The sequence below is a fragment of the Diaphorina citri genome, unplaced genomic scaffold (assembly GCF_000475195.1).
Source record: "Diaphorina citri unplaced genomic scaffold, Diaci psyllid genome assembly version 1.1 scaffold1693, whole genome shotgun sequence".
Lineage (NCBI taxonomy): Eukaryota > Metazoa > Arthropoda > Insecta > Hemiptera > Psyllidae > Diaphorina > Diaphorina citri.
The window spans coordinates 21,772-42,459 of NW_007379119.1; the positions used below are offsets into that span (position 1 = coordinate 21,772).

Below are 20,688 nucleotides of genomic sequence, written 5' to 3' on the forward strand. Positions count from 1 at the left end.
TTGTATTTAATCAGGAAAATCTCAGAGGAATCTGGGTTGCTGTGAACTTTAATAATAATTGAAAAACATTTATGTAATTAGTGCTTATACATATAAATATATATAGGTAGGTACATGTGTAATAGGTAAATTCAAAATATTAAAAATAAAATAAACATAGGTAATTAAGTAGGGTGTCTAGTCGTACCTTGGCCCCCGTTGTACCTTGGTCTTCTGGACTTTTCTGGTAACTGGCGCCACCTATCGGGTCCGAATAGTAAAGACATTTCACAGCATTCAATTTTCATTTGGTCAAATCACAGCGTTACAAAACAGGTACTTCATACAAAGGCAATAAATTAATAATCTACTACTTTTACTTTCCTTATTGGTTTTGCGATTGATAGATACCTAATACCTCATTAATAATCTACTACTTTTACTTTCCTTATTGGTTTTGCGATTGATAGATAGGTACCTAATATATGTAGGTTTGTAGGTAACTATGTACTAAATCCCTAGATAGATTAGATATCAACGAAAACATGTCAGAGGAAGTTGTACCTAATATATGTAGGTTTGTAGGTAACTATGTACTAAATCCCTAGATAGATTAGATATCAACGAAAACATGTCAGAGGAAGTTGTACCTAATACCTATATGTAGGTTTGTAGGTAACTATGTACTAAATCCCTAGATAGATTAGATATCAACGAAAACATGTCAGAGGAAGTTGTACTTCCGTAAAAATCGAGCAAACAGCCGAAAATTGTTTGCATATTCCTCCTTGGTGACGGATCGAGTAGGTAGTGCCCGATATAAAAACAAGGGTAAGGCAAATTCTTTGTACTTTTCAAGCTTCCTGAAAAGTTCTAGATGCGGCAGGTTCAAATGTTTGTGATACAGGTGAAGCAAATGGGGATAGTGGTCGATCAGGACTTGGAAGTCAATACTTGTCACTAGAAAAGTTACCAAGTCTACAAGCACTGAGTTGGTGGTAGTGCCCGATATAAAAACAAGGGTAAGGCAAATTCTTTGTACTCTTCAAGCTTCCTGAAAAGTTCTAGATGCGGCAGGTTCAAATGTTTGTGGTACAGATGAAGCAAATGGGGATAGTGGTCGATCAGGACTTGGAAGTCAATACTTGTCACTAGAAAAGTTACCAAGTCTACAAGCACTGAGTTGGCATCTATGCCTTGTAGATCTACAAATTTGACATCAATTTTCGATCCGCTTCCTGTAAGGTTTCAAGAAAAGGTTCATGGTGAGTGGTTCTGGGGATTTTTACTGTCCTAACTAGGTACCTATCTGAGAAACTATCAATGCAACAGTGACTTTGTACAGAAACCAGAAACACGTTGGGAATACACAGGTAGGCTTATAAGTACCTATGTAGCCGATACAAAATACATAATCATCGGATGTTGAAGGCAGCTATAAACACGTATCCACTAATAACTACCTATCGAAAACCTATTGTTCAACTCTGTCTAATTTACATTCATTCCTTTCGACCTCTGGTTTTCCGTTTCACTTTATCAAACTGTCCAGAAACACATCACTCTTATCGTTGCTTAACAAGAGTGTTCTAGTCTTCCAATGGAGAGTGCACAATTGCACACTGATATTTTAACTTTAAACATCTACAGTCTAATTTACATTCATTCCTTTCGACCTCTGGTTTTCCGTTTCACTTTATCAAACTGTCCAGAAACACATCATCACTCTTAGCGTTGCTTAACAAGAGTGTTCTAGTCTTCCAATGGAGAGTGCACAGTTGCACACTGATATTTTAACTTTAAACGCTGAGACTGGTCGCGCAGTGGGTACAACTTTACAAGCTCTTTATATCCTGTGAACTTTTTTTTGTAGAGGTTTGACAGAGGGAACTGTAACTGCTACGGTCTTATCGTCCCGAAATCGAAGAGAGAAGGAAGACAGGATAGGAGAAAGCCAGCCGTTCCAAGAACGAACATTATCCCATCAGGATAAAATCCGCCCCGGGCGGGAATCGAACCCGCGGCCTAGCGCTTACAAGGCAGACGCGCTACCAACTAAGCTAACTAGGCTGGCTTAGCGAAATGAACAATGAACAAGCTTCAAATACTGGACACAAAGAATTACCTGATTCTCTTATTCAGAATATTCAGATCAATAAAATATCCCCGAAACTTCTCTCTTTGCGTAGAATACAACTTCTTCTACTTCTTATTTTTCTTCTTCTTCTTCTTCTTCTTCTTCTTCTTCTTCTTTAAAGCCCATAAACGGATTAAACGGCAAATTCCGGCAAAAACTTCTACCCTACAGTCAAGAAGTCAAAAAACCAGATTTGTAATTTTCAAAATCTCGCGGAAGCGTTAAATTCACGGAGGTAAAAAACTTGTGGATAACGCACTAGCTGCTAAAGTCAAAACTGCAGCCAACTTTTTATCTGAGTTTTACTTTCTTTCTTTTTTTTTAGAAATAAATTAAATAAATAGGTAATGTATCCAGCCTAGGTTCACAGGTTCGATTTCCGCTCGAACATCATCCCAAACAGTCAAAGTTCGTTCTTGGAACGGCTGGCTTTCTCCTACAGCAGGCAAGTACCTCTATATGTATTCTTTACTTTTTTTTAAATTTAAGTAAGGTTTTTAATATTGTAATTTTTAATTTATTCTGTACCAAATATGTACCTACATAAGACCTTGTTTAGATTGCGGTAGTAAAGGGACTTTTCAGTCTCATTTCGGCAGGATAAACAGGGTATATTCTATTCAGTAGATAACGAATATACCTAGTAAGTACCTAGCTTGTAGGTACTACCCCATGACACCTACCTAATACATAGGTAGTTATTGTCAGGGGCGTGTTCAGGATTTTGTAATGAGGGGCGCCCTCCCCTTAATAAGGCCCTGCTTATTGTTATATACCTACTGGTTAAATTTCAGTAGGTATAACTGAGGGGGGAAAGAGCTGCTTTGAAGGCCCCATAACAAACAGGCGAGTACCTCCAGGGACTCATAATTTTACCCCCCCCCACACACACACACACCCACTCACCTCTCTTCTGAGAAACTATCAATGCAACAGTGACTTTGTACAGAAACCAGAAACACGTTGGGAATACACAGGTAGGCTTATAAGTACCCATGTAGCCGATACAAAATACATAATCTGCATAATCATCGGATGTTGAAGGCAGCTATAAACACGTATCCACTAATAACTACCTATCGAAAACCTATTGTTCAAGTGACCCATATATACCGATACAAAATACATAATCATCGGATGTTGAAGGCAGCTATAAACACGTATCCACTAATAACTACCTATCGAAAACCTATTGTTCAAGTGACCCATATATGTTTAGTAAAAGCTGCATAATTAGTTCTAAAGTCAACAGATGAATACTTACCTACTATAATTTTATTACATAGGTACCTACTAACCTTTCACATCTTTTTTCTCATCTTGGTCGTCTTCGGAAACTTTAAGCATCACGTTATTTATCCAGCAATCACCATGGATGATTCCTAGCAGCTCATGATCCTCATTTCTCTTATTCAAAGTCAAGAATTGCTTCACATTGTCGTAAAGTTTACCATCTTTATATCCACTAAGCAGTACCTTTATCTCATCATATTCCACCTCTCCAATAGACTCCACCATTTTGTCATAAAATTCACTGTCCTTTGGCATTTTGTCGAAATTTGGGATCAAGCTCTGGAATCTTGAGCACAAAGTTTCAAACGAGTTGGGATTTTCTTTTCGTAATCGGATGGAGTTTGAGTGAAATCTTGCCATTTTCTGCACAAGAACACAAATTTATGGCAATAATAGGCAATACTACCAGTAGGTATATAGATAGGGTGTAGGTAATAATGAGTAATTAAAATAAATTCTAAATAAATCAATAAATTAAATTCATTTTCTTGGTGGAGAGATGAATACTTACCTACTATAATTTTATTACATAGGTACCTACTAACCTTTCACATCTTTTTTCTCATCTTGGTCGTCTTCGGAAACACCTTTCTTTCAAGCTTAGTACGACTAAATTCGAATTGCTGACTAGGACGATGTTTGCATTGCTTAGTAGGACTAAATTGGTATATAGATAGGGTGTAGGTAATAATGAGTAATTAAAATAAATTCTAAATAAATCAATAAATTAAATTCATTTTCTTGGTGGAGACTTTGAGTCCTTGGTCGTTGGAGGCCCTTCATCTGGCGAAGAAAAGATAATGGCGAGAACATAGGCAGAATTCTCCCCTTAGCAAATCATCACCCAAAAGAGATTTGGGGTTATGAAATATACCTACTTATCTATTAAAAGCACTCCTATATAGGAAATTATCTAATCTGCATAAACAGTATTATGTGTATTTCTCCAATAACCGAACTGTATTCTGCATACTGCACCTCATCGTGAGATGCAGTTTATAAGACAAGTGACACCGTGACACCATTATTTTCACTCGTCCATTAAGAAGGCTACTGTCTAGGTAAGTGTAGGTAAATACCTAGGTCTAGGTCAGACAAAATTTTGGTTGGGTGATAAATAATATACTCGTATTATTTGAACTACCATGAAGTGTATTAAATTGTCGAATAAATCATCTCTGAGCTATGAGAGTACCTACTCTTTTTTTTTTTTTAAAAAAAAAAACCTTTATTTGGTCCATTGTTTTAGAGATATTTTGGAGAAAAAAGTCCAGTGGATGTGCCAAAATTACCAAATTTTCTACAAGCTTACCGCCCTCTGAAGCATATTAGGCTGACTCTTTTCTTTTCTACACTTTCCATTTCCTTTTCCATACTTCTGAACTTGTAAATATTCTTTTAAATTTAAATTTTCTTGTAATAATTTGTTTTCATATGCTCGTAGTTCTTCTATTTCATTTGGAAAGTTGTGAAAGTCATTTTCAAGTTCTTCAACCATATCATCTTTCTCGTTCTTGCTTCTCAAACTCTCATTCAAATCGTTCATCTGCCGTATTTGTTGATTCAATTTTTCATTTTCTTCTAGTAAATCCCTCTCTCTGTAACGAAGAAGATGACATTTAATGGAAGCTACCTGGTATACCCTATCTGCTATAGTTAATAGTTGTTGATTTATTTTCATTTTCACTCAAGCAGGATCGGCTCTTCCATTTCAAGAGAAACTCACCACCTTACCATTTTATGTTGTGTATTTTTTCTTCTATTTATTTTTATCGTGCTCACCTCATATATTGTTGCGTTTCAAGAGAAACTCACCACCTTACCATTTTATGTTGTGTATTTTTTCTTCTATTTATTTTTATCGTGCTCACCTCATATATTGTTGCAGATCATCACACTTCTGACATTCTTCCTTGTATTCTTCAAGCAGGTTATCAATTAGAAATTTACCCTTTCGAGACCGTTCCTTCAACGTTTCTATCTCCGTCGTCAGTTGTTTCAATTTGATTTTCAATTTTTCATTTTTATTCCTCAGATCGTCTCGTTCTGTGGTTACTATACGAAGTACTCCACTTACAGATTCTACTTCACCCATAATGTGTTACATGGAATTTCAAGTTGAGATCAAGTAAATTGTTTTCTTTCAAAATCATAATGTTGTTCATATAGTTTGTGATGTATATCTAGACGTATCTAGACTTGTGAGTATTTTTTGGTATATCACTGTTGAATCACATGTACTACGTACTAGGTACGAAGATACAGGTAGATCTTTCTACAAAAGACGTGTTTTTAGATGATAATTAGATAATTAAGAACTAGAAACAAGGCTACACTACATACGTATATACATATATTATTATTCTACACTAAAAGGTTCGGAGTATACCACGTACCACATTGGGTGATGGCTCCATTGAATCAATTTCATCTAAATCACATGTACTACGTACTAGGTACGAAGGTACAGGTAGATCTTTCTACAAAAGACGTGTTTTTAGATGATAATTATAGATAATTAAGAACTAGAAACAAGGCTACACATACCTACATATATATTATTATTCTACACTAAAAGGTTCGGAGTATACCACGTACCACATTGGGTGATGGCTCCATTGAATCAATTTCATCTCATTAAAAACCCATGCAGTGCTTTTTGATAATTTAGGGATCTGAAATCTACATCCCATCCAACTCAAACCCAAGTGAAGACAAGAGACTTCTAATCCTAAACCTACAGTCCTACACACATGGTGTGTTCGTACCCAGAAAGAAGTTATCGTATGAAACACATGGAGGAGGTTCATGAATAATCGAACAGGCAAGAAAATGTGGGTTAATGGCAACCACTACCTTTTATAGGTCATAAAAGATTCAGAGTGGCTGCAGATGGCTAGATGTTAGGATACATAACATGGGGTAGGTGATAGAAGTGAAAGTCCAAAATCAACAGGCAAGAAAATGTGGGTTAATGGCAACCACTACCTTTTTTAGGTCATAAAAGATTCAGAGTGGCTGCAGATGGCTAGATGTTAGGATACATAACATGGGGTAGGTGATAGAAGTGAAAGTCCAAAATGTAGAGGTATATTTCAAACTCGGGAAGATTGTAACGCAACAAACCTGCCTCCAGTTTCACCTTGAAAAGGCGAGTAGGTACAGGGATTTTCATTTCAGCTTTCACGAGACCTTTTGCCATTACCATGCAGTATTGTGTGTCAATCTGCCAATGTTCAAAATTGCTCTATCTACTATTCTAATATATATGTACTTAGGTATCTACATACGTACGTATTTCGAGCAGCATTTTCCCTCAAGGTTAATGTTGCCCTACACCTCAGCCACTTTGGAAAGGGGTTAAGAGTTCAATACTCTTAGAAAAAGTAAAAATACGAAAGTCTGCCAAACTATTCAACTCAGGTGAAAATAAAATTGTCGGCGAAAATCTCCTTTTACTTGCAGTATCCATCTCGACCTTCTTTGAATGATCAAAGTCTTCTTCCTAAAGGGGTTAAGAGTTCAATACTCTTAGAAAAAGTAAAAATACGAAAGTCTGCCCAACTATTCACCTCAGGTGAAAATAAAATTGTCGGCGAAAATCTCCTTTTACTTGCAGTATCCATCTCGACCTTCTTTGAATGATCAAAGTCTATACCCTATCTGCTATAGTTAATAGTTGTTGATTTATTTTCATTTTCACTCAAGCAGGATCGGCTCTTCCATTTCAAGAGGACCGTCTAAGAGACCTAGGTCTCAACTCAAGACTTTTCCGCCAAGACAGTCTGAGCCTTTGAGCGTGAGTGGCGGGCATTACCAACTTATGAAAAGAAAATACTTTCCCAAGTTGGGATATCGTAAATCTTTTCCTGGTTATCACTTGCTCGGTTTCCCTCAGGATGGTGACAATCCTGAGGGAAGGCAACATGTCTGGGATTATTTGGTTCCATCATGTCTTGTGCAGACTGTCTCTTTTGAACACAGGAATCAATCTTCCTCCCATCTGCTGTTGAGACGGTTCCTATTTTTACGTAAATCTTTTCCTGGTTATCACTTGCTCGGTTTCCCTCAGGATGGTGACAATCCTGAGGGAAGGCAACATGTCTGGGATTATTTGGTTCCATCATGTCTTGTGCAGACTGTCTCTTTTGAACACAGGAATCAATCTTCCTCCCATCTGCTGTTGAGACGGTTCCTATTTTTACGTAAATCTTTTCCTGGTTATCACTTGCTCGGTTTCCCTCAGGATGGTGACAATCCTGAGGGAAGGCAACATGTCTGGGATTATTTGGTTCCATCATGTCTTGTGCAGACTGTCTCTTTTGAACACAGGAATCAATCTTCCTCCCATCTGAAGTTGAGACGGTTCCTATTTTTACGTAAATCTTTTCCTGGTTACCACTTGCTCGGTTTCCCTCAGGATGGTGACAATCCTGAGGGAAGGCAACATGTCTGGGATTATTTGGTTCCATCATGTCTTGTGCAGACTGTCTCTTTTGAACACAGGAATCAATCTTCCTCCCATCTGCTGTTGAGACGGTTCCTATTTTTACGTAAATCTTTTCCTGGTTATCACTTGCTCGGTTTCCCTCAGGATGGTGACAAGGACTCTTCAGAATACTTTGACTTGTTCCTTGGGAAGTATTGCCATGCATATTTCCTTTATATGAAAACCTGGACATTGGAGGACATGTTTGTGGTCTCGTGGGACTCATTTTACATCGCAGCTTACAAGACTGCAAATATAGAATCAATCAGTTGTGACAAAGTATGGTAGATAGATGGGAGTTTGATCCCGGTCAAAGTTTACAATTTACAATTACCTTTCTTTCAAGCTTAGTACGACTAAATTCGAATTGCTGACTAGGACGATGTTTGCATTACTTAGTAGAACTAAATTCGAATTGCTGACTAGGACGATGTTTGCATTGCTTAGTAGGACTAAATTCGAATTGCTGACTAGGACGATGTTTGCATTGCTTAGTAGGAAGAACTTACCTAGGGTAAGTGTACCATTTATTCGCCCACCTAAAAAAGTACCATTTATTGGCCCACCTGCCCACATTTATTTTTCTAATTTTTGTTTTTATGACTACAATTTTGGAATACCACTATTTCGATAGCATTCTTTAAGCCTTTTCTTTTGATAAAATTGGATCTTGAAAAAGTTCGTCGAGTTCAGACTTATGTGGCGTATGGTACAGGTGGGCCAATAAATGGTACGTTTTTTAGGTGGGCGAATAAATGGTACACTTACCCTACTTACCTTTCTTTCAAGCTTAGTACGACTAAATTCGAATTGCTGACTAGGACGATGTTTGCATAGCTTAGTAGGACTAAATTCGAATTGCTGACTAGGACGATGTTTGCATTGCTTAGTAGGAAGAACTTACCTACTTACCTTTCTTTCAAGCTTAGTACGACTAAATTCGAATTGCTGACTAGGACGATGTTTGCATTGCTTAGTAGGAGGACTAAATTCGAATTTGCATTGCTTAGTAGGACTAAATTCGAATTGCTGACTAGGACGATGTTTGCATTGCTTAGTAGAACCAGGACGATGTTTGCATTGTTTAGTAGGACGAGTTTTGCATTTTTTTTTCTCTCGAGGTAGAATCCAATCAGCTTGCTCCATATTTGAAAGCTGATGCCTTAGGTACCTGTTCTTTTTTTTCAAATTGCAAACCTGCAAATAAATAAGTTAGGTAGGTATATTACAAATTACAATTTTATTTATTCTTAGTAGGACGAGTTTTGCATTTTTTTTTCTCTCGAGGTAGAATCCAATCAGCTTGCTCCATATTTGAAAGCTGATTCCTTAGGTACCTGTTCTTTTTTTTCAAATTGCAAACCTGCAAATAAATAACTTTTTTTCAAATTGCAAACCTGCAAATAAATAAGTTAGGTAGGTATATTACAAATTACAATTTTATTTATTATCAATTTGTGATTGCTGACAAAGTATGGTAGGTGGATGGATGGACCTAATGGAAGTTCGATCTCGGTCAAGCAAATTGCAAACCTGCAAATAAATAAGTTAGGTAGGTATATTACAAAATACAATTTTATTTATTATCAATTTGTGATTGCTGACAAAGTATGGTAGGTGGATGGATGGACCTAATGGAAGTTCGATCTCGGTCAAGCTCTTTCCTTGCTGTTTATCCCTCCGTTCTTAATAGCATACCCTGTCTCTATATTATAACCTTCTATTTCCTTACCCTCTTTTTGCTTTATCAATCTTTTCCCTCCTCCTCTTTCTTTCCCCCTCTCTCTCTATCCCTGACCCTCCCTATTTATCTATCTCTCTCTCTCTTTTTTCTCTTTCTCTTTCTCTCTCTCTCTTTCTCTCTCTCTCTCTCTCTCTCTCTCTCTCTCTCTCTCTCTCTCTCTCTCTGTAGGTAAATGCCTAGGTCTAGGTCAGACAAAATTTTGGTTGGATGATAAATAATATACTCGTATTATTTGAACTTTCATGAAGTGTATGAAATTGTCGAATAAATCATCTCTGAGCTATGAGAGTACCTACTCTTTTTTTTAACCTTTATTTGGTCCATTGTTTTAGAGAGAATTTGGAGAAAAAAGTCCCTATTTGATGTGCTGTTGGTGATGGTCAGAAAAAGATCAAGGAAGAATTCACCTACCTTCAAAACAGCTTCTGTCTGTGCTAGATTGAAGCCTTGAGCTTTATCCAGCATAGTGTACCCTTCATTGGTCAAATCTTCTAGCACAATTATGTCTGGGTTTTCTAGAATACATTTGGGCATGGGAAGCTCCAACTCTTTCAAGTGACCGTAGGCGGCACATTCATTGCCAAATGCAATTTGGAAATCTGCCCATTCCGTCACTTGACTCTCGTCTTTAGGGCGGACTTTTACAAAGAGCCATTGCAAGTCTTTTGCTGAAAGATTGAGATGAACTTCGTAACATTGTGTAACATGTATTTTAATTGTCACGTAGGAATATAAGCGCTGATTATTTTACTTTGGATAAAACTAATATTTTACCTACTTTTGTTTTTACTTCTAATTCTTAAATTTTCAAAACACATAATAATAACAATTGATTTCTCTACAATACCTACCTATGGATACATTGATACACAATCACAATGAAAATACACTGCAATTCTGCGTCATTTTCCCGAGTAAAGTTTACACTTACATTTCTCAAACCTGACACAAATTCGATACACAAATGACATATAGTTGTTGCCTTTCCCGTATCCTGGGATGACGCTTTCGATATGTTGAATATCGGGCACAAGACTTTTCACCTTTTCCACGACAGCTTGGGTACACACTGCGTCCGTGTCGGTCATGCTGATAGTGACGAGATGCATTAACAAGTAAACGAGGAAATGCATTGCACAAGGCCACTGTTTGCACTTATAACGTCACTAGCTGCTAAAGTCAAAACTGCAGCCAACTTTTTATCTGAGTTTTAGGCCGTGGTTATGAACAGGGCTGAGATAGGCCATTCTGAGATGTTCTTGGCAAGTGGAAAATGATGTGGTAACTTAATACAGAGCCTTCATGAGCGTGTAAAGTTGGCGGAAAATTCGAAATTTTGATTTTTTTTCCGCAACGCGTACAATCTGAATTCATTTTTTACTTTTTATCTCTAGTTTGCACGACGTTTATATTTTCTTAAATTTTCAAAACACATAATAATAACAATTGATTTCTCTACAATACCTACCTATGGATACATTGATACACAATCACAATGAAAATACACTGCAATTCTGCGTCATTTTCCCGAGTAAAGTTTACACTTACATTTCTCAAACCTGACACAAATTCGATACACAAATGACATATAGTTGTTGCCTTTCCCGTATCCTGGGATGACGCTTTCGATATGCTGAATATCGGGCACAAGACTTTTCACCTTTTCCACGACAGCTTGGGTACACACTGCGTCTGTGTCGGTCATGCTGATAGTGACGAGATGCATTAACAAGTAAACGAGGAAATGCATTGCACAAGGCCACTGTTTGCACTTATAACGTCCTCGGTCAAGGTATTCAATTTTAACAGCATATATTTGTTTTTAATGTTTTTATTTATTTATTCTTTGACAAATAGACCAGTTGCGCTTATTTAGGTGAGATTTCAAATTCAAAGAGCAGAAATAAATGTGGAAGTAGGTACCTATGGAATTTTTTTTCCTATGACTTCTAGATCTCGAAATAAATCGATTTTAAAAATACCGGTAGGTATATCTTATTTACTGACGTCACGGCATATTTACTGACGCGATGACGTCATATCAACTGTCTCAAAGCTACCTTGCACGCCACACTAGTGTAATGTGTTTCCGCTCCGCTTATGCGTTTTGCGCATTTCTTACAATCTGACATCACAACTTTTTGAGCTTTTTCATAAAAGTGGAAAATAAAAATAAATTTTTCGACCTTTTAAAGACACATTTCTTGAGTTTTGACCTCAGATTTGGATCTTTCACATCTTTTTACGTAGGTCACATACTTTTACCACCTTTTATTCATAATTATTACCTAAATGCAACAGTTCTATTGAACCTATTGAGAATGCGATATTATTAGTGGATGTGCCAAAATTACCAAATTTTCTACAAGCTTACCGCCCTCTGAAGCATATTAGGCTGACTCTTTTCTTTTCTACACTTTCCATTTCCTTTTCCATACTTCTGAACTTGTAAATATTCTTTTAAATTTAAATTTTCTTGTAATAATTTGTTTTCATATGCTCGTAGTTCTTCTATTTCATTTGGAAAGTTGTGAAAGTCATTTTCAAGTTCTTCAACCATATCATCTTTCTCGTTCTTGCTTCTCAAACTCTCATTCAAATCGTTCATCTGCCGTATTTGTTGATTCAATTTTTCATTTTCTTCTAGTAAATCCCTCTCCCTGTAACGAAGAAGATGACATTTAATGGAAGGTACCTGGCTACCTGGTATACCCTATCTGCTATAGTTAATAGTTGTTGATTTATTTTCATTTTCACTCAAGCAGGATCGGCTCTTCCATTTCAAGAGAAACTCACCACCTTACCATTTTATGTTGTGTATTTTTTCTTCTATTTATTTTTATCGTGCTCACCTCATATATTGTTGCAGATCATCACACTTCTGACATTCTTCCTTGTATTCTTCAAGCAGGTTATCAATTAGAAATTTACCCTTTCGAGACCGTTCCTTCAACGTTTCTATCTCCGTCGTCAGTTGTTTCAATTTGATTTTCAATTTTTCATTTTTATTCCTCAGATCGTCTCGTTCTGTGGTTACTATACGAAGTACTCCACTTACAGATTCTACTTCACCCATAATGTGTTACATGGAATTTCAAGTTGAGATCAAGTAAATTGTTTTCTTTCAAAATCATAATGTTGTTCATATAGTTTGTGATGTATATCTAGACGTATCTAGACTTGTGAGTATTTTTTGGTATATCACTGTTTCAAATAGAATTTTATGGTATAGGACTATTGGTATAGTAACTGGCTTTTTTTTTATGGCATCTCCAATCATTCATTTTCCTTTGTCAATATTCAGCAAAAAAATAATGTATGTATTATGTAGCCACCTCTTCTCTTCCCCAATCCGACAGACCCAGTTATTTGGAGAAAACTGATACCTACTCAAATTCAACTGATCGGATTGTCACATTCTATCCTTTCTATCCACATTCTATCCTGATTCAAAATGGCGGTGGTTCAAATTTATGCCTATTATGTGCACTGTGGGACATGTCAGGTCGCGCTACGCGCTCTCACAGTGCGCATCCCGCGTAGCGTGTATGGTGTGTGTGTGGTGTGATGGGTGTGTGTGTGTATGATGGATGTGTGGTGTGTGTGTGTGATGTGTGATGGGTGTGTGTGTGTGATGGATGTGTCGTGTGTGTGGTGTGATGGGTGTGTGTGCGATGGATCTGTGGTGTGTGTGATGGGTTTGTGGGTGGGTGTGGGTGTGGTGGTGGTGTGCGTGTGTATGGTGGTCCCGTACAAAGGACGGGTCAACCACTAGTAATAAATACAAACCATTTTTTTTTTTTGCATTAAGGCCAGCCCCTCGCCCTCAGACCGTCTAAGGTCTAAGAGACCTAGGTCTCAACTCAAGACTTTTCCGCCAAGACAGTCTGAGCCTTTGAGCGTGAGTGGCGGGCATTACCAACTTATGAATAATCAAAATTTGACAAAGTCCATTATTCTCAGAAAAGTGTCATCTACATTTTGTGCAAAGTTTACTAAAGTCGATCCTAAATCACTGTTTCAAATAGAATTTTATGGTATAGGACTATTGGTATAGTAACTGGCTTTTTTTATGGCATCTCCAATCATTCATTTTCCTTTGTCAATATTCAGCAAAAAAATAATGTATGTATCATGTAGCCACCTCTTCTCTTCCCCAATCCGACAGACCCAGTTATTTGGAGAAAACTGATACCTACTCAAATTCAACTGATCGGATTGTCACATTCTATCCTTTCTATCCACATTCTATCCTGATTCAAAATGGCGGTGGTTCAAATTTATGCCTATTATGTGCACTGTGGGACATGTCAGGTCGCGCTACGCGCTCTCACAGTGCGCATCCCGCGTAGCGTGTATGGTGTGTGTGTGGTGTGATGGGGATTGCTCTATCTACTATTCTAATATATAATTATGTACTTAGGTATCTACTATTCTAATATATATGTACCTACTTAGGTATCTACATACGTACGTATTTCGAGCAGCATTTTCCCTCAAGGTTAATGTTGCCCTACACCTGAGCCACTTTGGGTTTTTGTATACAGGGAAAGACGTAGGTATTTACTTATCACTAGAAATCAATTCAGGTAAGGGTCTCTTTTAAAGGGGTTAAGAGTTCAATACTCTTAGAAAAAGTAAAAATACGAAAGTCTGCCAAACTATTCACCTCAGGTGAAAATAAAATTGTCGGCGAAAATCTCCTTTGACTTGCAGTATCCATCTCGACCTTCTTTGAATGATCAAAGTCTTCTTCCTTAATTGAATTGTAGGTGTAAGCTTGATGGGACTAGGTTGTATTCACCTCAGGTGAAAATAAAATTGTCGGCGAAAATCTCCTTTTACTTGCAGTATCCATCTCGACCTTCTTTGAATGATCAAAGTCTTCTTCCTTAATTGAATTGTAGGTGTAAGCTTGATGGGACTAGGTTACTACCTAAGTATCTACAATCGTAAGTAGTTCTTATTTCTTCGTTACCTTCGGGGGGTAAAAAAAATAATCAAAATTTGACAAAGTCCATTATTCTCAGAAAAGTGTCATCTACATTTTGTGCAAAGTTTACTAAAGTCGATCCTACATCTTACCCACCTTGTTTATTCACCTTCGCTTTGTATAGGCGCTTCACTGGTATCAGTGATTGCCTGCAATACCTAGGAACCTGCTGCAGTTCCCACCTACCTATTAGGTATCGTTTGATAAGATTATCAATGACATTGAATGAATAACTGCAGTTGCGTGCTGTACTATTCTAATGGAGCATTTTACAGTGCACTTTGAGGATTGCACCGTTGATAAGGTAAGTAGGTACCTTGATAATACGTGGATGACTGAAGAGGGAAAATAAACACTTGTCGGATTTGAGACGGACAAGATATTGCGTTGCACTTATTTCCGAAATAGGTGTAATGAGGTATTTTATATTCGACACTAAACTTATGAATAGAATGATTCCTACTGTTAATTTAATATATTCTTCCCTTAATTAATCGAACTAGTACGCAGACAAGGTAACAACGTAACAACCAAGTATGTGTATCAATTCACCTATTCAGAAGAACATAGGCAACCACAGAAAGTCAAAAACAGAGAGTGAGAGCTACCATTGAAGAGGATTTTTTGGAAAAACTTCTGAAAACGTTTGCATGATTTACTGAAATTCTATTAATAAATACAATGGTCTAGTCTTTGACTACATTATGCCACAAAACTCACGACGTTTTATTCTCAATTTTACCTTAGGATTGCTAGGATTCGGGTAGTGAAAGCTGCACACTTTTTGATCTGGACCGTGATTTCCATCATTTAATAAATCAGATCGGAAGGCAACGTGTCTGGGATTATTTGGTTCCATCATGTCTTGTGCAGACTGTCTCTTTTGAACACAGGAATCAATCTTCCTCCCATCGTCGATCCTACATCTTACCCACCTTGTTTATTCACCTTCGCTTTGTATAGGCGCTTCACTGGTATCAGTGATTGCCTGCAATACCTAGGAACCTGCTGCAGTTCCCACCTACCTATTAGGTATCGTTTGATAAGATTATCAATGACATTGAATGAATAACTGCAGTTGCGTGCTGTACTATTCTAATGGAGCATTTTACAGTGCACTTTGAGGATTGCACCGTTGATAAGGTAAGTACCTTGATAATACGTGGATGACTGAAGAGGGAAAATAAACACTTGTCGGATTTGAGACGGACAAGATATTGCGTTGCACTTATTTCGGTACCTTGATAATACGTGGATGACTGAAGAGGGAAAATAAACACTTGTCGGATTTGAGACGGACAAGATATTGCGTTGCACTTATTTCAGTACCTTGATAATACGTGGATGACTGAAGAGGGAAAATAAACACTTCTCGGATTTGAGACGGACAAGATATTGCGTTGCACTTATTTCCGAAATAGGTGTAATGAGGTATTTTATATTCGACACTAAACTTATGAATAGAATGATTCCTACTGTTAATTTAATATATTCTTCCCTTAATTAATCGAACTAGTACGCAGACAAGGTAACAACCACAGAAAGTCAAAAACAGAGAGTGAGAGCTACCATTGAAGAGGATTTTTTTTTGAAAAACTTCTGAAAACGTTTGCATGATTTACTGAAATTCTATTAATAAATACAATGGTCTAGTCTTTGACTACATTATGCAGTAACAACGTAACAACCAAGTATGTGTATCAATTCACCTATTCAGAAGAACATAGGCAACCACAGAAAGTCAAAAACAGAGAGTGAGAGCTACCATTGAAGAGGATTTTTTGGAAAAACTTCTGAAAACGTTTGCATGATTTACTGAAATTCTATTAATAAATACAATGGTCTAGTCTTTGACTACATTATGCCACAAAAATGTGCATAAGTAGGTACCTAGCAAATCATAACATAGGGAGAGCTAAATTAATACGTAACACATACAAGTAATAATCAAAAAATCAGTACTTTCAAATATTCACTGCATGACTTCCTATTGACTGTATTAGAAATTAATAATGAGAAAGAGTGCAAATAAATACATGATTTTACATTGAATCATCTGAGTCTTCACATGACAAAATATTAAAACAAATGGGATTCTCAAAGTCATGAATTTCCAAACTATTACTTTGGGGTGGATATCTCGGTGTTTCGGTTGAACAATAATCATTTCCTCTGTATTGATAGTGATTAGTAATGCTAATATCTGTTTCATCACAGGTATACCATACTCCACTGGTCTCTTCTTGATCACAACAACATTCATGACTAGTTTGAAATTGACTTCCAGGTCGGTTGACCATCTGATCTCTCTGAATCATTATCCTCTCTTTTTGTGATTTGATGATTGTCAACAAGGTTTCTGTACAATCATGTAACCCCTTGTAGTTCAAACTCAACGTAGTATAACAATCCTCCAATCTATTGTTCTCCACCTGTAATTGTCTCTTCTCTTCTTCTGCAATCCTCAGCTCAACAAGTTTTTCGTCTAAACAAGTTTTCTCATTTGCTAATATTTGTACATCATTTCTATACTTTTCGCCTATCATTTGCTCTTGTGATATTGCACATTCCAGATAAGTAATTTTCTGTAACAATTTTTGATTGTCCTCTCGGAACCTTTTAGTTTTTCCTTCACAATTCTTTAGTTCTTCCTCTTTAATCCGAATATATTCTTCGAATTTGTGGCAGTTCTCTTTCAATATGCAATTTTTACGAGACTTGCATTTTAGTTCTTCTTCGAGAAATGTTATATGAGACTCTTGTTCTTCTTTGGTTCGTTCTATATCTTTGATATTGTCCAATAGTTGATTATATTGATCAACAAAGTACTTTTTCATATTATCAAAATCTTGTATTTCCTTATCTTTATCCATAATACTTTGCTCCAATATCTCAATTGTTTTCTCCAATTTCATGTTTTGTTGATTTCCAAGCTCAATTTGCTCTTGTAGTTGTTGAACACTATAACAAGTAGTCTCCTCTTCACAATCATTGGGTGTGTTTTTCAGTTTCATTTCACACAGTAACTGTTGCTCTATTTCTTGTCTTATTTTGAGATTTTCATTCCTACAATATGTTACATCATCTCTCAATTTGTCCAATTTTTTAATTAAAATATTCATTTCATCTTTTAACAATCTCATATGATTTTCTAGTTCTTGTTTACATGAATCTCTTGATTGTAACGCATCTTTGAGCACTTTCTTTCTATCTACCAGAATCTTGTTTTCTTTCATAAGATCATTTATTATTTTTCTTTCCTCATCAACGTTTTCCTGCAGGTTACAAATACATTCTTGGATTTCTCTGAGCGTTGATCTGAATTCCCAGAACATTTCGCACAATCATATCAAATCCTGCCAGCTTCAGTTTCATGTCGGTCTTCGTTTCAGCTCCGTCCTGTGCTTCCTCACGGATGATGTTACAGAGTAGTTGTGACTCTTCGTAGAAGTATTGTATGTAGGAGTGCAAGATTTTGAAGTGGAACGTGGGCGTGAGGATTTTCCGCTGCTTTTTCCACACCTCCGTGTTGACATTGGTTAGAATTCCTTGACCTGAAGAGGAAAAAGATAATTTAGGAACAGGAAATTATCTAAACCCCGAAAATAAATAATGTTGATTTTTTTATGTGATTGAGGTAATTTGATTGTTTGGATGTTTTTTTTTCAGTATCATTTCACCATCAGATGCAGATTCTGCATAGGTATGTACAATATGCAACTATTAGAAACATTAGTTCAGAATGGACCCGGGATTCAGGATATTTTGTTTAGTACCAAATTTTGAACCTGCAAACAGAAGAGGGGTTCCCCGCTTCCAAGCGAATTGGCAGCAGGACCTTCTACTTCTGGTTAATAATGCATAGTATACCACCAGCCAGCCTCTTGAGAAAAGTTATGAAATGGTTCTAATGTGTGTGTGTGGACTGTGGGGACTAGTCTATTTTAAATTTCTGTTAAAATTTAGTTCAATTTACCAAGTGCTGTTTCTCCAAAGATTGTTTTATAATAGTCGTTCTTGCGGAATGCAGTACTCCTCAGTATCTCTTGAGTATGAAGAGGATCTTTGACAATCAAGAAGAGTTTATGGAAAATCCAGATTCTCACAATGTCATCAACTGATTCACTGAAAAGAGGAAATTGGGCACAGTTTTAATTAAACATTTTGTAGAGTTCTCATCAGATAAGGAGGTAACAGCCGGGAATTTTTTAGCCGTAGTTTATTCGGATCGTGGTTAAAGAAAATACCTATGTACCTACATAATTTGTTTAATATTTAATTTATTATTATATATTATTATACTATTATAGTGATTATCTATTATTATCTTTATTTATTATTAGTTGAATAAATTTATTATTATGATCCATTAGTATTATAAAATGTGAAATATTCCATTATAACTATTTTTTGTTTTTAGCTTTATTCTTTCTGGACAAAATTTCAATATTTTCGTGATCCTTAAAGAGACCTTTACCTTTATCTATATCGACCAGTTTGGATTAAGTCTTCTATGGCCAATACTGACGGCCTGCGACACCGAGCGTAGCTTCTACATGAAGTTTTGCTAGAAACGCAGTAGCAAACGCCGCGCTACTTAGATTACTACTAGTCATCATTGGAGTTATTGAAACTAAAAGTGTATCCTGATTTGTGTGAACGCCTGAAAAAGCATAGAGTATGCACTATGCAGATAATTAAAGAGGGCGTTCTGTTACATCCGCTAAGTCACTTGTTCAACCTTTTTGGATTTTTGTAAAGAACTAGGTAAGTAGGTACCTACCTACTAAGCTTAATGGTTAATGATACTCTTCTTTTCAATAAATAAAAAAAAAAAGATTATGGGTTCAGGCTTTAAAGATAGGTATAACTAGTACCTATACCTACTTACCTACCCAATAAAGTTAGAACACTTCGTAGGTACTATTTGATTTAGATTTATATTTTGTGTGTTTTTTTCCCTTGTTCGGTTGATTATAATAGATCAGTTGCGCTTACTTGGGTGAGATATTTCAAAAGGTCATAGAGCAGGAAAAAATGGAGGACCAACGGAATTTTTCTTTTTCTTCTAACGTTTCTAGATCCCGAGATAAATCGATTTAAGGAATACCGCCAAATGTGTGAACTTTGACGTCACGGCATACGCTACCGTAGGCGATGACGTCACATTAAATGTCCCGAGCAAAGCTCCCTCGCAGGCAACGCATTAATGTGTTTGTGCGCATACGTTTCTACGTAGTTCTTTCTGCTTCTCCGCTAGCGCGCTTGCATAGTGGCGCTACCTAACGGACGAAAAAAACAACTGCGTAAAGTCTGACGTCACACACATTTGAACTTTTTCATTAGAACGGAAAATAAAAATTGAATTTTCGATTTTTTACAGTTATTTTTTCGGAGTTTTGACTTCAGATTTGGATTTTTCCCAACTTTTTACATAGGAATCGACCATTTACCTATTTATAATTTTTACCCATTTGCAACTGCTCCATTTTTTTTAATTACCTGGCTTTTATAATTCGACTCGTCTTAGACCGGTAAGCACTTCCGCTCTTTGACTCATTTACTCATTTGCAACTGCTCCATTTTTTTTAATTACCTGGCTTTTATAATTCGACTCGTCTTAGACCGGTAAGCACTTCCGCTCTTTGACTCATATCACTGTTTCAAATAGAATTTTATGGTATAGGACTATTGGTATAGTAACTGGCTTTTTTTTTATGGCATCTCCAATCATTCATTTTCCTTTGTCAATATTCAGCAAAAAAAATAATGTATGTATTATGTAGCCACCTCTTCTCTTCCCCAATCCGACAGACCCAGTTATTTGGAGAAAACTGATACCTACTCAAATTCAACTGATCGGATTGTCACATTCTATCCTTTCTATCCACATTCTATCCTGATTCAAAATGGCGGTATGCCTATTATGTGCATTGTGGGACATGTCAGGTCGCGCTACGCGCTCTCACAGTGCGCATCCCGCGTAGCGTGTATGGTGTGTGTGTGTGTGTGTGGTGTGATGGGTGTGTGTGTATGATGGATGTGTGGTGTGT

The 20,688-nt window shown here is 36.7% G+C and overlaps 5 protein-coding genes and 2 long non-coding RNA genes across 10 annotated transcripts; 2 read left to right on the forward strand and 5 right to left on the reverse strand.

Annotated features, from left to right (window-relative positions):
• Positions 1 to 265: 265 nt before the first annotated feature.
• LOC103516893 lies at positions 266 to 11,399 on the reverse strand. Of its 4 annotated transcripts, none has more exons than XM_026829168.1 (7): positions 10,574 to 10,787; positions 10,054 to 10,310; positions 3,415 to 3,772; positions 1,144 to 1,217; positions 720 to 952; positions 544 to 629; positions 266 to 390 (listed from the first exon to the last, which is right to left on the reverse strand). In XM_026829168.1, exons 1-6 carry the CDS (start codon positions 10,773 to 10,775, stop codon positions 614 to 616), a joined length of 1,140 nt encoding a protein of 379 aa, XP_026684969.1. In that variant the 5' UTR covers positions 10,776 to 10,787; the 3' UTR covers positions 266 to 390; positions 544 to 613. The 4 variants fall into 4 exon arrangements, with proteins under 4 accessions (XP_026684969.1, XP_026684970.1, XP_008480104.1 ...); XM_026829167.1 differs by lacking the exon at positions 544 to 629 and adding an exon at positions 410 to 543 and having other exon boundaries at positions 281 to 346; XM_026829169.1 differs by lacking the exons at positions 544 to 629; positions 10,574 to 10,787 and adding an exon at positions 11,191 to 11,399 and having other exon boundaries at positions 270 to 397; positions 637 to 952.
• LOC113470611 lies at positions 393 to 770 on the forward strand. Its single transcript, XR_003393599.1, has 2 exons — positions 393 to 470; positions 647 to 770. It is a non-coding gene; the product is annotated as an uncharacterized LOC113470611 (long non-coding RNA).
• On the forward strand, positions 4,066 to 9,952 carry LOC113470612. Its single transcript, XR_003393600.1, has 2 exons — positions 4,066 to 4,480; positions 9,811 to 9,952. It is a non-coding gene; the product is annotated as an uncharacterized LOC113470612 (long non-coding RNA).
• Positions 4,698 to 5,629, reverse strand: LOC113470610 (interaptin-like). Its single transcript, XM_026829170.1, has 2 exons — positions 5,281 to 5,629; positions 4,698 to 5,007 (listed from the first exon to the last, which is right to left on the reverse strand). The coding sequence occupies exons 1-2, from the start codon at positions 5,502 to 5,504 to the stop codon at positions 4,710 to 4,712; spliced, it is 522 nt and encodes a 173-aa protein (XP_026684971.1). The 5' UTR covers positions 5,505 to 5,629; the 3' UTR covers positions 4,698 to 4,709.
• Positions 7,992 to 13,217, reverse strand: LOC108253382. The gene is made up of 4 exons (XM_017447244.2): positions 12,495 to 13,217; positions 12,015 to 12,302; positions 8,803 to 9,093; positions 7,992 to 8,145 (listed from the first exon to the last, which is right to left on the reverse strand). Exons 1-4 carry the CDS (start codon positions 12,716 to 12,718, stop codon positions 8,121 to 8,123), a joined length of 828 nt encoding a protein of 275 aa, XP_017302733.2. The 5' UTR covers positions 12,719 to 13,217; the 3' UTR covers positions 7,992 to 8,120.
• Positions 13,218 to 16,641: 3,424 nt separating this feature from the next.
• On the reverse strand, positions 16,642 to 17,915 carry LOC113470609 (structural maintenance of chromosomes protein 3 homolog). The gene has a single exon (XM_026829166.1). It carries the CDS (start codon positions 17,869 to 17,871, stop codon positions 16,678 to 16,680), a length of 1,194 nt encoding a protein of 397 aa, XP_026684967.1. The 5' UTR covers positions 17,872 to 17,915; the 3' UTR covers positions 16,642 to 16,677.
• Positions 17,916 to 17,917: 2 nt separating this feature from the next.
• LOC103516899 (cytochrome P450 4d2-like) lies at positions 17,918 to 20,613 on the reverse strand. Its single transcript, XM_026829171.1, has 4 exons — positions 20,605 to 20,613; positions 20,232 to 20,284; positions 18,612 to 18,760; positions 17,918 to 18,189 (listed from the first exon to the last, which is right to left on the reverse strand). Exons 1-4 carry the CDS (start codon positions 20,611 to 20,613, stop codon positions 17,918 to 17,920), a joined length of 483 nt encoding a protein of 160 aa, XP_026684972.1.
• Between the last annotated feature and the right edge of the window lie 75 nt (positions 20,614 to 20,688).

Bases quoted from the DNA above. Each gene is read 5' to 3' on its own strand.
- LOC113470610 (XM_026829170.1), bottom strand. From the start codon at position 5,504: ATGGGTGAAGTAGAATCTGTAAGTGGAGTACTTCGTATAGTAACCACA. The intron at 5,008-5,280 runs GTGAGCACGATA...TCTTCGTTACAG, and splicing joins GATCTGCAACAATATATGAG to AGAGAGGGATTTACTAGAAG.
- LOC103516893 (XM_026829168.1), bottom strand. From the start codon at position 10,775: ATGCATTTCCTCGTTTACTTGTTAATGCATCTCGTCACTATCAGCATG. The intron at 10,311-10,573 runs GTAAGTGTAAAC...TCAATCTTTCAG, and splicing joins TTGTGTCAGGTTTGAGAAAT to CAAAAGACTTGCAATGGCTC. The intron at 953-1,143 runs GTAACTTTTCTA...CTTGTAGACTTG, and splicing joins ACTCAGTGCTTGTAGACTTG to GTAACTTTTCTAGTGACAAG.
- LOC108253382 (XM_017447244.2), bottom strand. From the start codon at position 12,718: ATGGGTGAAGTAGAATCTGTAAGTGGAGTACTTCGTATAGTAACCACA. The intron at 9,094-12,014 runs AAGCTTGTAGAA...TTATTTGCAGGT, and splicing joins AATATGCTTCAGAGGGCGGT to TTGCAATTTGAAAAAAAAGA. The intron at 8,146-8,802 runs GTAAGTTCTTCC...CTATATTTGCAG, and splicing joins CTTGAAAGAAAGGTAAGTAG to TCTTGTAAGCTGCGATGTAA.
- LOC113470609 (XM_026829166.1), bottom strand. From the start codon at position 17,871: ATGAAAGAAAACAAGATTCTGGTAGATAGAAAGAAAGTGCTCAAAGAT.
- LOC103516899 (XM_026829171.1), bottom strand. The intron at 18,761-20,231 runs GTAATTAAAAAA...TCCTCTTTTCAG, and splicing joins AGTCGAATTATAAAAGCCAG to TGAATCAGTTGATGACATTG. The intron at 18,190-18,611 runs GTAAATTGAACT...TTTCCTCTTCAG, and splicing joins CTTTGGAGAAACAGCACTTG to GTCAAGGAATTCTAACCAAT.